Source organism: Xiphophorus couchianus, chromosome 7 (assembly GCF_001444195.1).
Source record: "Xiphophorus couchianus chromosome 7, X_couchianus-1.0, whole genome shotgun sequence".
Lineage (NCBI taxonomy): Eukaryota > Metazoa > Chordata > Actinopteri > Cyprinodontiformes > Poeciliidae > Xiphophorus > Xiphophorus couchianus.
In genome coordinates, this window is record NC_040234.1 from 18424330 (window position 1) to 18440875 (window position 16546).

Here is a 16546-nt window from a genome sequence, read left to right on the forward strand (position 1 = left end):
AGTGGAACAAGTACTTTTTCAACAATATAAATGATTTTTTTTTTTATTAAAACGAGCTCCCATCTGTTGCTGAAAAGTTACTTTTAAGTCACTTTTGTCTTATTTCAAGTGCACAAAGATATATGCACTATAAAATACACAGACAAGAGGTGATTTGGATCAACTGAGGAGTAATGAATCTATCGGTTGATGGATGAATTTCTACTCCTCTTACTTTGAACTAGAAAATACTTCTACCAAATTTAAGAGTTCCCTGATTTTTCCAGAATAATCAGGAGCCCTGGGTAACAGCTGCCCTAAAATCATCAGTGGTCCAATCTTCCACTCCTGCCTTGTATTAATTTCAGATTAGACTGGAGACTTAGACAAGAAAAGAACACTTGTGTGAATGGGTAAAGGATCAACACATTGTAAAACACTTTGTAAAACCTGGAGAAGGTTGAAGCGGTGCTATAAAAGTGTGGACAGAAAAGAAGAGACGAGACAAACCCTCCCAGTCTCTTTCCATGATGCGTTTATATCTGGGAGGAAGCAGAGCTCAGGCTTGTGTCAGCCTATTATTAACATCCACAGAGAAGAGAGCTGTTCCCACAGCTGATCCTCTCCAGTGGACGTCTCTGGTCCAGGGTGGTGTACGTTTAAGATGAGAAACAGAGAATCTTTTTTTTATTATTATTGGGGAGGAGTACTTAAAAAAAATAGGATATGGAAAGCAAAGAACACATTTCGGGGTACTGCGCAGGCTCTCTCAGCCCCCCACCAACCCCCACAACTTTAAGTGCTACCAGCTGCATCACAGAGAGAGCAGGAAGAGACAGTGGGAGAGAGAGGCTGAGAGGAAAGGAGGGGGGAGAGATGAAGAGGAGACAGCAGGGAGAATGTAAAGGAGGGGAGAGTGAAAAACTGAGGTTTGGGGAGGTGTTAGCACAGGAGGGGTCGTTCTGGAAGCAAATCAACGACTGATGCATTCTTGGGGACTAGCTAGACTGAGGCTCTTCCTCCTTGGCTGCCGATTGGCTGGGAGCTGCTCGGAGGAATGCACGGGAGCCTGCCTATGGAAAGCAGAGGCAATGACCTCCAGCTCTCTCACAGTGGCACAAAGTGGCAATTGTTTGAGTTGGAAGAAAAGGGGGATGGAGCAGGAATGTAGAAAGAAGCCCATAACTCTCTCTTCCTCCGTGCCCTCTTGTGCTTAGTTTTTTGTCTCTGCTGTCGTCCGTCCATCTCTTAGCCCCTTCCCTCAATAAACTCTCTTTAATTCAGCACCTCTCCTTCCCTGTTGCTGCGCTCGTTTCAGTCTTTCATCTTGTTCCTGTGCGTCTGTCCACTTCAAGCTTTCAATCGAGGCAAAGAAAAAGCGCCAGTTTCATGTCGGGCTAATTTTACACAACAAACGTGAGGCCACCAGAGCTAAAAACAAGGTGGGAGAGAACTGAAGTGACATCTTCCTGGGACATATTTTATTAAAGCTGATTAAATAGAAAAAATGGAGGGACAGTAGATCAGCTCATATGATTGATCTTCAATGGCAATGCTGAATATTTATACTTAGAAAGGTTTCAACATGGTCACTGCCTCTGACAAGGAAACATTTAAAATGCTGGAAAATACTTCAAGGATAAACAGATTATGTACCTATTCCAACTCTTGCTTAGTATACAGTTAAACCTACTCAAAACATGTACAGTAATTAGACCCAAATAGAAATGTTCTACTGAAAGGTACAGTATGACCATTTACCGTACTGTATCTGCACTCAAAATATTTTTGGGGCTCCTTTTGCATAAATTACTGGATCAGTGAGTTGTGTTATGGAGGAAGCTTTGAGGAAGCCCGGGTTGACTTAATGGTGACCTTCAGCTTGTCTCTTGTCAGATTTTAGGACCTTGATTTCCAAATATAGATTCAAAAATTACTTCTGATAAGAAGACTGACCATCGAAGGAGTGGGACGGGTATACTGAGCAACACCTAAAACTTATATTTCCTAAGCCCAACTCAAGAATCCAACAGCTGAAGTCCCAGGCCATGGATACATCTGTGTTTGGTGGCTCTTGAGGCATCGACTCCTGCTGGATGTCAGAATCTTTCTTCCCTAAACTCTTGAATGAGCTTCTCTTCCTGCCTTCCTCTCCAACTTCCTGTTACTATGGTTGAGAATAGAAATTTGTAATAAATCAGCTTTCTAACATCATTCTTTTATAGCATAGCCCTATTGTGGAGGGTGGAAATGTTGTTGCTGAATACCTGTCAGTCTTCATAATGACCGTGTGGGTCTTAAGAAATAATTAATGTTTTAAAAGTTGTTTTTAATTGGTCAAATTTACTGAAAAGCCAATTTTTGGTCTTTATTAGCTGTAAGTCATTATCAAAATTAATATCAAACAGAATTCAGTATATGATGAATCCATATAATATGAATTTTACATTTTTAACTGCTTAAATAAAAAATTAACATTTCTTTAGTATGTAACTTACTTTGAGGAAAGCATCTGGCAGGTTATTAGTTTTACATGGTTCACATTGTAACAGCAACACCCTTCATTATGGAAGTTGTAACTGTGGGATGAAGACTCAGTTTTCTATTTTTAGTTTCAGTGAGCTCAGACCTAAGAGATGTCCAGAAACATCAAAAAAGAAACAATATAGGCATTAGGAAGACAGAATACGGTACGCCATTTATGTTCCATTTCATTCTTTTGAGCTTTCAACTTCTGTCGGACAAAGAATAGGCTGGATTCAGAAATACTGTGATTTGAAAATCTTATGACTTACTGTTGTTTTTGTAATGCTAACCAAACTTATTACCATTAGATGCCAAAAACAATTTAACACATCAATACTCTGTAATCCTTCCATCTCTGTTCTAAAATTACAGTAAACATTGTTTCAACATTGTTCACCATTAAATTCACTAGTACCGTTTGCTTTTCTTTTAAGAAATCAAATTAAATTAAAATTGGTTTTGACATGCCAACAATTCACAAAATAGGAGCTCGGAAATTTGCCCCTCACTCCATTCAGTGCATCTCTAGTCTAAACCTTCTCACACTAAACCCGTTGTTGCAGAAGATACAATGATTTAACCTAGACACTGATAGGTCTATTATGCCTGAAACACTCTGCTGTCAATTCTTTTCTTTATCAGATTCTCTAAATACATGACTCCTCAGGCAATAGATATGCCAACCGCAGCACTGTAGGCCTGAACTCATCTGCATTAAAAAATTACGAGACTATCTTAGATCAACATGATTATTGAAAAGGAAACTTACATTTTCTTGCACATATGTTATCAATTATTTGTTGTCGTAATGTTTTTTTCCTGTTTGTAATTTTTTTTGTGAAGACTCCAAAATTTCCCACGTCAGAGAAGTTTTCAAAACAACCTCATAAAAACTCAGCCGTTTCACTGTTTTTACAACCATAATCACAGTTTTAGCTTGCTTTGGTTCTGTCATGCCGCTCTAGTCCTGTCATTGAGGGTAAAACTTTTAGCCACAGCAGCTTCATATGGAATTATTCAGTAATTTGTTCTTGTTTTGTCCAAGTTTGTTGCCTAATTTGATTATCACAGAGACAGGTCCCCTGGCGTTTCTCGCTACAGCTTGCACAACCAAAGCCAAAAAGACTTCATTTTGGCAAACAAGAGAAGTTTGGCTGATACTTGTCCACATGAAGCTCCTCCCTAGCCTCCAACTTTCTCCCTCTCATGCAGCCAAGCAACACATCCAAACGCGGGCTGCTAAAGCAACATAAAGGCATTTTTATCATATAGATAAGGAACTCCTGATTATTTCTTTCAGGAGCCTGCGAAGCTGTAAGGAATTGTCAATGCAGGAATATGTCTGTCTTTCCCCTGCTCATTCTTTACCACAGAGCAGGACTATTAAACTCTGGCCAGGGGTTTCTCCAACCAGGGCGTTCCCGATAAACAACTGTCTGCTTTCTCACTAATCTGCAGTGTTTTGCAACTTGAGTTCCCGAGCTGTCTCCCAGGGAACTCTTCAATGCAATCTTTCGTCAGCTGTGGGGATATCCTGAACAATAGTAAGAAGGTCAGGAGGCTTGGGCTAGGAGGGGGTTGAAAGCTGCCAGGCCACCAGAACAGGAAAGCATGTTAGGCTGAACACTCACCTTTCGTGTCACTGCAGGGTCTAGATAGCTCCTTAGCTTCTGGAGATACGTGTGAGGTGGGTTCTTCACTTGAAATCGCTCCTGTCAAAGGGAGAAAAGAACATGAGATTAGAGAGAAGGAAGGGAAAAGATGAGGCAGAAATAAAGAAAAAAAGACTCCGGAAACACACATTTAGATTTTTTGTGGGTTCAGTGATTTGGATGGTCACACACAAAGTAAAACAAAAATACACTCACATCCTTTTTTATCCTCAGCACAAAGGAAACTTTAACTCACATTGAGCAACGATCCATAGATGGGAACTTTAGATTATCTTCCACTTCAAGAAGGAAAATAAAACAGTTCCTCCATTCATAAGTGGCTGCAGACATGACAAACCCTCATATGACTCGTTTCATATTGCATGAAATAAAATCAGTCACAGAAAGATGCTATTTTCTGTCAAGATTTTTACCCAGTTTTAACACTTCTTTACATTTTTGTGTTAAATGAATGGTTTAGGATTAGAATCAACTTTTATTTGTTACTTAGTGGGAAAATCACAGTATAAAAGTAAACAGAGATGTACACAACTAATGTGGATTTCTACCAATGACACCAAAAGCATTCTTTATTGCAGGTAATATATTAGATGCCTTTAGCCTATTAACTTAACCTTAAAAATACTTAACTATCCCTTTAAAGGAAGGAGGTTTTTTAATACCTGATGGATTCAACAAAAACAATTACAAAAACAAATCCCAGGAGATCATGAGGCTTTGCTGTGAAAAACTATTTCACTGTAGATGTACAATAACCCAAGTTGAACCAACCACCAGGTTTTAAGCCCACACCATTGTGCTCCAAATATAAAAACAGGAGATTAGTCTAGGATTTGGATCAGTGTGTTGAGCGGGAAATTGTATTTGTTTCAGACTGAGAGCAGCAGCACAGCAGTTTATCAATGGTGAAACTTCAACAAGTATGGGTAAATTGTTTTAAGAAATTTAAAAATAATAAAAAAGAAGAAGAAGAAGAAAGACGTATTCCTCGAGGCAGACTGAGCAATTAGTTCTGGTTAGTGTTTGCAAACACAATTTTGGCCCCTCTGCTTGTGCTGTGCAAGCCAGAGAAAAGCGAGGCAGCAGCGCAGTCAAAGAGACAGACTGCGGCTTATTCCAAAACAAAGACATTTAAATCCTGTTTAAATATTGTTCTGAGCTTGTTGTGTTATGAGACACAGATGTACAAACAGATGGTGATACATGGAGAGGGAATAAGATTGATTGTGTCTGCAATATTCTATATATTTCTATTTTATTTTTTTCTTTTGTACATCTCCTGCATTGTGCCCTTTCAGTTTGTTTGCTAAAATGAGACTCACATTGGAAAAAATCCAGAGTTAGTCATTTTATTTGTCCTTTTATACACTTAAATACATCTCAGATGAAGATGCCAAAGAGTGTTTTGACTACTTAGATTTTCTAAATGCGCTCCTCATATGAAACATGTGCCCTTTAAGAAACTAAGAACGTTAGGAAGTCACACGCGCTAATCAGCTCAAGGATGACTGTGCATCCAGTCCACACACTCACCAACCCAAAGAAGGGCCGGTTTGGTTGGGTGAGCAAATATGTTACATTCGGAGGAAATAATTTGGCATTGCGGTGATGATGTCAAATTATATCCAAATGTTAATGTTTCCACCATTTTTTGTCTTTACTTTTTCACTGTGGTTTTGTGGTGAATCTTTTAACAATTAAAACGTCACAAAATTATTTCTACAAAGTTGTTCCATACTTATCAGATCAAACCACATAGTGCAATACGATATCACTGGTCAATCTATCCGCCAAATTCTTATTTTTTTTTTGTGTTGTATTTATGTTTACTTATATTCTTATATTCTATATTCTTATTCCTTGTTTCTTGCATAATCTAAGGTTTTTCTTGCATAATTTAAGGTTTTGGTTACTCACATTTAGTGTGTACCTTAGTATTTAATTTGTATTTTGTATTCTTTTGCACTTTTGCTTACTGTGTGTTATCTTTGTTTTTTTGCCTGGGAGCTGCTGGTAACTTCAATTTCCTGAGGGAGTCTTCCCAAGGGATCAATAAAGTACAAGTCTAAGTCTAAGTCTTGTGCCTAATATCCTACATAGTAAAGCAGTGTGGCCAAAAAAATTTGCCAGTCCAATGTAGAAACATAGGGTATACTCCACACATGAGCCATTTACCGTTGTCAAGGCACAACAAGTTTTAAGACGGGTACAGCTTCAAAACCACAACATTCAAACTGGTCCTGCGGTATAAAGTATTTTAATGAGTAACCAGAGAAAGTCAGTTTTTCCTGGTTGTATGGAGCAATGAGTAATACAGCAATGTCTCCCTCCTCCTGTTACTAGGACTTGCATGGGTAGCTGACTAAAAGAAGAACCCCTGTATTTTTCCCCCCGTCAACTTACAGTTTTGAAATTTGGGAAAATACTGGAATGCAAATTTTAACTGCACCAAACAGCACAGATCTATACAAAAGGTATTTCAGTTATTTAAAAAAAATAACAACCAACTGAAAAAGTCCAACTTCAAGTATTTACTCAGAGTGTACTCAAAAAGTACCACCCATTTAGACAATCCTGTATCCTTAACTTGACTCACGGATGTCCAAAAAAAAAAAGTGACTACACAGGTTTACATGCAAACATGACAGAGTTTGTAATTGAACATCTCCCATGACTACCTGCTGTACACAGATAGTAAGATGAGATCAGCATCACTACATTTATCAGAGCCAGAGAGTCTCTTCCAGAAAAACAGGAAATACAATATGAGAGCAGAGACAGGAAAGAGTGTCTCTCTCAGAGGACAGCAACAGACAAACAAGACAACTCACTCTGGTACCCAGCAACTCTGCGAAAATACTAAGTGGGCCGATTGCAGTCCAAACGTAAAATAAAATGTGAGTAACGCAAACCAACCTTCAACACACATGGTTCCTAGAAGCCTATATGAGTAAGGTTGTCTGGGCAACAGGTTGAAATTAAAAACAGCGTTTTTTTCAAAGAATCTGTCGAGTCTGTTCAAGTAAAAGAAGTCAAGCAGTTGTTTACACATTGTAGTTAAAATCTTTGGATGTTTTCAAGAACATGGTGTGACTGCAGAAGGATGAAACTGTCTGGAAAATGCCTTGTTAGCAGGAAGAAGGTCACAGTAACAGGATCTGGCTGTTGTCTGCTCTGCAATTTTTCAGTTTTTATTAAGAGAAAAACTCCTCATACTTGCAGTAACAACTTAAAACTTCAGCCTAAAGGGAGATTGGTGGATAGACAGGGTCTACCTTTTGTCACGGTTGCTTGGTTACTCTAAAGGATTCACTGTAACTATGGACACAGAATACATCTTACTCCAGGAGCTGTGTAAACTGTTACAGATATAGATTGGTAGTGAAAGCGAGGGGGACAAAACATCAAGTAGCCGACCTACAAAAATCAGCTTAGCAACAAGTGAAGGCCTTCTAACTTAAAAGGATGAATTTCAACAAGCCATTATCCATCCTTGTGAGGTAATTATTTAGAAACTCCTTCACTGGCAATCTGAAAAGGCCCATAACCAGCTTCACTTTCAGGCTGAAAGATTTCTGAAAAGTTTGGCACCCATGCTGGGGGAATCTTTGCTGGTCAGCGGCCCGATTCTCTTCAGGGTCACCAACTCTCGACATGGTTGTGATCTGGTCTATCCCTTTCCTGGCTCCTCGAGGAGGCAGAAAAACTCTGGTGCAGTGGCTGCCGTCAGACCACAGCTCACTGCACAACATGTGCACTCTGTTATTTTCTACATGCAGCACTGACTCCAATAACAGGCTGGGAGTTTTTAACTGGCTAACTGAGCTCTGCACCCTGCTGTGCCACTTAGCCCACTTGACCAAGAAAGTTAAGGCAATCTGTGCGCATTAGGAGGGGCTTGTAGGATGAAGGTAGAATAGCAGAGCATGGAACCGTCATCCTGACACACATCGGGTTAATATTCAATCTTTTCATAACTTTCACGAGGTATGAGTAATGCAAGACATGTATGCATCTGTATGCATCACTAGATTTGAAACAGAATGTTCAAGCTGTCAATATGCCTTGTTACAAATGTGTCACTCGATTTGAGTCATACAGATGCCACATTGTATCCTATTGAGAAGAGATATTCACCTGATCGCAGATTAGTTCCCATTTCTTTTCATTATCATACTGTCGCAGCAGTCGAGCCTTGTCTGGAGGAAGATTCATTGAGTTCTGAAAGAGAGAAAAAGATCACAGTTAATTACCTCAATCTATTATTAATTATAGAGGCTGAATGAAAAGAGTGTTACCCTACATTAAAGACGGAATCATGTTTTAACATGTATGTTTATATCAAATGTATTTGCAGCATCCACAAGCTGTAAGTCAAGAATGCAATGTGGGTGTTTACTGAGTGCATTAAAAACAAAGAGTTGTAAAACTAATTCGCAAAAGGAACTGTGTTGAATTGTGATAGAGGAGTTTAGAAAAGTACAACTAAAACAGCAAAACGCAAGTAAAAACACCGGATATGAAACCAGGAATCAAGCACCATCTACAAACTGCAATGACCAGACACTATGTTTGAGAATAACACCAAAATCAACTCAAGTCAACAGTGAAATTGGAAAAAGGCCTTTTTAATTTCAATTTTGTTAAATTTTGTTTGACGCCATGTTACTTTGTTGATTGTTCTGAAGCCCTCGGTCCTCTGCCAATTTGGCTTGTTTTGAGTAGAATTAGACTGCAGCACAAAGTTTAATTTTCTGTTGTTTGTGGGACATCACATCTGTGATTCCTACAATTTAAGGATAGTTTATTGGTCTTAAAGTTAGTATATATGAGAATTAGTCCAACCCAAACAATAACAGATTGTTAAAACAGTCAAATGGAGCAAAGCTACACATGTATTGCCTCAACTGACGGAACCAAAATGATGTACATCTTAACTTTTATTACAACACCTGGCAGGCTACTCGGATCATGGCACCGAGCTGTCCAGAGAAGAATTGCTGTGCAGAGCAGAGTGAGATAATGTTTTGCTCCTCAAATTCTAGACTAGTTCCTTAGATGGGGAAACACAGTACAGTGCAAGGTAGTATGTTCTGATATAGAAGTAGTTTAAACAAGATTAATCTATTCGTAAATATCTTTTGTAGCTAGTAACACTTTGCAACACATTCCTAAATAAGAACTGTTCCTCTTTCCATACTGAACTGAAACATTAGACCTTCCACTTCTTAAAATGGTAGTATTTAAAAATATATTTTCCTGTCTTTTAAAGAAGCTATATGATTTGAGCTAAATACCAAGGAGAAAAATATCAAGCAAAAGAAAAGAACATCTCTGGCTAATGAGATGAATGTAATAGTGATGCAAAAGGGAGGGGTAGTTCTCCTCTTATTATCTGCCTATTACCTGAGAGAAAAAGCATCATATTTTACACTAATCACTATGATGATGAACACTAAGTCTTAATCTTTGAATGCATTTTCTACAGAAGTTACGTTCTGCCAGTGTTACAAAGAGAACTTTTTTAAACAAATCCAATGTAACAAGTACTTGCTGAACAGCAGCACAACTAAAAATAACTGTTGCGTAACGTCTTAACGTTATTAGGATCTGCTTCCAGCAAGAACACCTCTGCAGCTTCACAGAATCATGCTTCCTCAAACACAACCCTCATGTGGATCAGAAAAGCTTAAAGAAATTTAACTCCTGCTTGAGCCACCTCTAGCACAAACTGTATTTTTAAGGAACTTTTCCATCGCTGAGAGAAAAAGCTAATAAATACTGCTTAGTTTATTTCTTGTTCTGCATCATTTTACAGAGAAAACGGATTAGGAATACCCTCAGATCAGACCCGTTTAACAAAGGGAACACAAAGATGAAGTTGGACCCTAAAGGAAAAGTCTGAAACCCAATTTGATTTTCAGATTTGTGAAGCTGTAATGTTTTATTTCTCTGCCTTGTATTTATGAAGTGGCAGTGTAATTTATCTTTACCAGCCATTTTCATATTGAAAAGGTGCATTTGGAAAGGAAATCAAATGCATAGAGCTGCTAAGGAGAAATAAGGATTAGTCTGTCGTTGCATCTTAGCAACAGCTGAAGGGAAGATAAAAAGACTAAACAGTATTCCACATTATGTTCATGACATAGAAATTACGTAAGTGCTTTGGAGAGTTCTAAGGTAATCAATTATTCCATTTGGTCCATTATGCATTCCACTATCTTTTTGGTTGTCCAAGTGTATGTTAATAGGATTCAAACAGCTTCTAACATGTTAACATGAACAACTCTACACCCACAAAATGAACTCGTACAACTGGACGGAGTTGAATGATTTCTTGCATCTTGAAACCATAGTAGAAAGTAACATAAATGTAATAAATAATTAATGATACACAAAAAAATGTCATATTGGATGGCATGTAGGTCCATACTTTGTCTGGTAGTGTTTTTATAACTAGATCTAACTACCAGATTTTTTAGTCTCTGTAAAATCAGGTCACGTCAGAAAAAACAGCCATGACTTGTGGTATTCCCCAGGGCTCTGGCCTGGGGCCTTTTCCTTCCTACTTGGTCTTGTTCCACTGGAACAAATTATAGAGTGCTCTAATGTTGTCTGTTATTCCATTATCTCTATGCTGATGACATCCACTTCTACTTTACCTTCATAAACTACCTGGTAGAAATCAAGAAGTGGTTTAAATGATCATTTTCTTTAGCTAAAAACAAACAGGGACTTTGATCAATGCCCCTGCCAATGTGATTATTCAACAGCTCAATATTACAATATAACAAGATTTCTGATGATCAAAACTCCTTGATCCTCAGAAAACAAGTTTTTGATTAATTGATATAGCTTGAGTCGATTAGAAATTGAAACATTGTTAAACAAATCTTTCTAAAATCAGAGTGCAGGTGTCCAAGACTTCACTCAATGTAATAAATCATGTCTTTGCTTCAACCTGTCTGTTTCACTGTAATATTTTAGAACTATTTCTGAAGGTTCAAAGTGCAGCTGCCAGAATTACAACTTGTAAATAAACAGGTCAACATCATCACTACAGTTTTGGCATCTTTGCACTGACTGGTTCTCCATTAATTGTAGGGAAAAAAATTAAGGGCCTTAAATGAACAAGTCCCACAATATACATTAGTCTTACAAAAACCTTTTCTTCCTCTATGGTTTTTAGGTCGTTAGGGCAAAGTTTGCCGATGGTCCCTTGTGGTTTAACCCCTGAGGATTGACCTTTCAAGTCAATAGCATTGAGAGTTTGGGGTGAACCAATTTCAATGTTTGTGTTAAATATATTTTACTCACTCTTAAAAATTCAGCTGATGACAGTTTTAGACAGCCAAGCCTTCAGTTACAGCAATAGTTAAAGTTAGCCTCCATGGTTTATATTGCTAATTTATTAGTAAATATATCACTTTCTGTTATTTGGATCACTTTAATTTGCAGTTTCCTTCATTGTTTTCCCTATCTTTTTATTTGGGTGCTCTCCACGTGAAGAGTTGTCCCTGGCTTCTGGGTGATTTGTTGATTCACTTTGAGTGAGTTGAGCTGTGGGCTTCGTGCTTGGTGAGCCTCCAACTAAAGCAAAGAACCATTTGTACCAGCTTCCATATCAGCTCAGTGCTAACGAGCAGTGACAGCCACTTAGCTTACTCAGGTTGGGTTACCCCCATGTCTACAACCACACCACCCATGTCTCTGTTATTAATAAGGGGAGGTAGTAGAAGGGCGAAGGGCTCTTAAGGAATAGCTATTTATGAACACCTGATGGCAGACCACCCAGAAAAATACAGGCGGAATCACCTAAATTTGACCGATTAGCACATCAATCAAATGTACCGTTAAATTACTGTTAATCATATTTTAAGTACACTAATTGAAGCATGACTGTTCAATGAGTTAATGCCAACATATGCATATTTCCCAACTGCAATTTAAAACTTTGATAGTGCTACATAAAAAATGTTGACAGATATTCACAAAGTGTGATCTACACGTAGTCAGTGTAAAAAAAAGTGTAAAAGTGTTTAAGTAAAAATTATTTTATTGCACTAATATAATCTAACTGAAAAACTCAGAAATTGTCTAGACCTGCAAAAAAACTTTTAGTATCCTAAAAGGTGTGCCGTTAGTGAATGCAAACCCCTGCTATTCTTGCAAGGCATGTATGTTGATATTTATAAGACACAAAATGGTTTCAGAAAAACAGATGCATGCCTAAATTTGCCCAATTTTCAAATTTAAGAAAACAAGGCTGGGCCCCAAATTTATCACACTAACACACAGAGAAGGCAATAGTAAGTGGGATAAGAAGAAAAAAAAAAAAACTTTAAAAGTCACTGAAGAATTGGTTATGTCATCATGCCACTGCAATAAAGTATGGATTTATTAACTCTAGTACGTCTTTAACCAGGGGTACCAATAAATGTGGAATATGCTGCAACAGTTTCCAGTAACAAGTCTGGACACTTCTTTTGAATATGAACATGAATATGAACTGCAGACTTCTGGAAATAGGTCTGCAACATAGTGTCATTTTAAAAACCGGTAAGACATGATTGTGCAATAAGCTTTAAAGAGAAGCAATATATAGCACTGCAACTATAGCACTCGTATTCCTACATGCTTGGTCCCACTAACAGATGGGCTTGTTTTTACAAAATGGGTCAAATAGTTTAAAAGGTGAGCCATTGGTACACAAGTTCAGACAAAAATAGACCTGTATATAGCCTGAAGGGTATTTTTCATTTGAAGTCCCTCCATAGGTGTGATAAGAGTAGGACTAAAAATAAAACATTATAGTTCCTGAGAAGTTTTAGATATAAAAGAAAAATGTGTATATTTAGGATGTTTTCCAACACAGCAACTTTACGTGCCATCTTACATAAAGATTTCAAATCTTTTAAACAGCCTGCATCCATAAAAAATTGTATGAGATTAAAGTCATAGCTATGCCTATATGACTTATCTTGACTTTAATAGACACCTCCAAAGCAAATCTTTTAAAAAATAAAGACAAACAAGTATTTATTTTTTGCATATTCAGATGAGCTACCCGTTTCTTAAAAACATTTAACATGGTAAGTAAAACTCAGACTAGCTATCTAAAGTATCTCCAGATGAATCCCAAATCCTGCAGTAATTCATTTATCAGTGGCAGCAATCACAATACACCAACCAAAATTAGTTGTTTAGCAACAAACTTTTTTTCTTTTCTAGCAATTTCTTCCAAAGCTTAACCCACAAAGTCTTAATTTCAAAACTAAGTAGAAAATAATGTTTACTTATCTTTTCATTAGCCAGCTGCTGTCATAAGAGTAGCAAAAATAGACAGCTCTGAAAGCGCCCATTACTTCCCATGAGGTCTATGCATTTTGGTGCATACAGTTGGCTAGAAAAGCAAACACATAGCCTACATGAAGGGCCAACTTCAGCTAGCAACAGTGTGAAAAGATACAAACTATGTAGACAAAGCAAGAAGAAATATTGTTTGATGGTGGTGGACCTATCAATAAAGTGTTTTACATGACAAGATGTTCAAACAGACCCCTTTGTGCCAGAACTGATGGAAGAGCTTCTTAGATCAAAAAATAACTCTAGACCAAATATTGAAAAAGCAATATGACCCCAGCTGCAGCTCAGAAGAGACCTTTGAACATGTCACCAAGGACTTCCAAAAGCAAATGACTTGCATGCTTTCAAGTCATGTAGAAGAAAACTATTTAGTGTGGGCAGAGTGAGAAGTCATACTCTTTAAAGTTATGTGACATATTGTTTGTAGGAGCTTTTATTATGGTGCCTTGTCAGGCTCAGGCATCCATACCATCAATAAATTAGAATGTGGTTGATGAGGCTTGTTTATCAGACTAAAAGGACTTTTTCCAAACAACAACCTTTAAGCAGATATTAGACATAATTTTCATTAAGCCTCCATCTTTGTGTTAAAATGTTTTAATTGATCTGATGTAATGTTTTAAATGTAAATGTGTTTTCACTTGCTGGAAGAAGAAAATCATAATTAACAGAAAAACTATTCAACTTTACAACAGGTTTCACTGTGTCACAGCAAGATTATGAAATTGTCGGTTGATTTTCAAAACCTGAGACCCCCCATATGACAATAAAAAAAATGTTAAAAAAAAGAATATATATACATATATAGACAAAGCAAGAAGAAATCCTGTTTGATGGTGGTGGACCTACCATCAAACAGGTATGATTGATATATATATATAAAACAATAATCGTAGCATCCTTAAGACTGTCGAAAGGGTAAAATGGAGACAAAATTGGCATTATTATCCTGCCATGTGAACCAGGCACTAGTGAAGTGAGTTATTATACAGTAGTTAAAGAAAATATACAATTAAATTTGAAATAAATACATTTTAATGAATATTTATCTCCATAATTTATGTAAATCAGTAAATCACTAACTACCAAGAGAATTAAACTGATATGTGATTATTTAAGTGTATGTTTACAAAATTGTGCCTTTAGGGGCATGAGACAGAAGTACGAAGAGACAAAAGAGTGGGATGTACACAAACCAATCCCCAATGAAACAATGCAACAAAATAAGATAATTACTTGATTGGGAGACAGAATTATAAAGACAACATTATTCTTCTATGTCCCAGGGTCCAGAGTTTCAACTTATTTTATGGTGCTGTTAGGTAAAAACAACAAAAATCTGGTTCGAGTGTGCAGTACAACATCTCGAAGCCCCCACTCTGTTATCCATCATAATGGCCTTATGGGAGTTGAGCTGTTGAGTTAGATAAATACTCATATTCTGCTCCTTCTACTGTTCCTGCTTATGGAACAAAACCCAAACTATTCCTATTAAATATGCAGAATTTTGTGATCCAGCCATCAAAACCGGTTTCTCAGCCCTGATAGCAAACAAGAAATGAGCCAAACGTTTTTGGGGGTTTTTTCTTTGTTTTTTTAAGCTAGCTTAACAAACATGCTTTTCAGTTCCAAAGCAGCGTCCCAATCTGGTTTGATTCTGGTTTTATCACCTCTTCTTTTTCTTTGAGCCTAATCATTTAAAATGAATGTGTAGCACCACAACAAAACCTCAGATTACATCAGTATAATAATTTGTCACGCCAAATATTCACAAGTTACTCAATACTCCGGAAATGAGTGATTACCATACTGTTCTTTCCAATTGCTTGCTTCATTGACAACTCTTTAAATTATCCAACAGATAAAAGGTTTGTGCTGCATAGTATAACAAAAAAGTCTCCATGACAGCATAGCTATTCTTATATATCCATGGAGCTCACAAACATAAGAAAAGTACAACCGCGCCATACGAAACACGAGTAATGGCCTGTCGTAGTCATAGTGACTGCTCTCAGGCATAAACTGAAAGGAGAAATGAGCTCTACTCCAACTCTTTGCCATCTGAAGGAAGCTGACCCCCACTTATTAGCACAGTGTGGCTCCGTAATCCTCCGCCTCTTTTTCGGGGCACAGGTGTCCCCTGTCTGTACTTAGATTATCATTGTAATCCCCAGGATCCCCGTTGACTCAACTACAGCTTTCCTGTACGTGAAGCTGTTCACTGGAATGTTTTGAGAGCAAATAGGCAGATCAGATGGACCTAGCCCTGTTTTGCCCCCTCATTCTAATGGTCATCCATCCTTTTAGCTCAGTGTGATGAGTTACAATCTCATGTAGGCTCAGTCTGTCACAACCATTTACAAGAAACTACTCCAAAGGGCAGCTTTAGGTTAGAGAAACATAGCTTCTCAGAAAATATATATAATAAGAAATAAAAGGTTATGTCAGCATAATGTGAAATCTGTCCATTCACTGTATAGTATATGCACTTTACATTTGGTCAGGGCTCCTTTGACTTGAATTACTGCATCAATGCAGCACAGCATGAAGGTGATCAGCTTGCAACACCACTGAGTAGACCATTTCATAATCCTCTCAAGGCTGTAGTTTGTAGTCCATAACATTTTTAGTGGTATTGTGAAATTAAGTTTTCTGAAAGACAGAATGTTGGGCTTTCATTAGCTGTGATCTGTAATTAACAGAAATAATCATTTGGAATACATCTCACTGTATTTAATGGTACTTTATTATGAGTTTTGTTTTATAAACTGAATTAATGAAATTATTTAACATTGATAGTCAACAAAATCAAGAAATTCAAGAAAATAAGAGTGAAGGAACAGGAACACTACATTAAGCAGCTGCAAATGGGTGGAATCACATTTTGCTTCCTCTGCGTACACTTCAACTCAGAGCCAAACTGATCCTGCAGCTTTTTCCCAATCCTCTTTAAGATATTACATTTATAAAACCTTCATTTTTCATTTGTGTGGTGGCTAAAT

The 16546-nt window shown here is 37.5% G+C and overlaps 1 protein-coding gene across 5 annotated transcripts in view; it reads right to left on the bottom strand.

Annotated features, from left to right (window-relative positions):
• Nucleotides 1–16546, bottom strand: part of fmnl2a (formin-like 2a) — a 61496-nt gene that overhangs the window by 33097 nt on the left and 11853 nt on the right. For all 5 annotated transcript variants that reach the window (XM_028024456.1, XM_028024457.1, XM_028024455.1 and 2 more), the window contains exons 2-3: nt 8316–8399; nt 4137–4217 (exon numbers count right to left, since the gene is read on the bottom strand). In XM_028024456.1, the coding sequence (XP_027880257.1) occupies nt 4137–4217; nt 8316–8399 (165 nt within the window). The remainder of the gene's footprint in view (nt 1–4136; nt 4218–8315; nt 8400–16546) is intronic.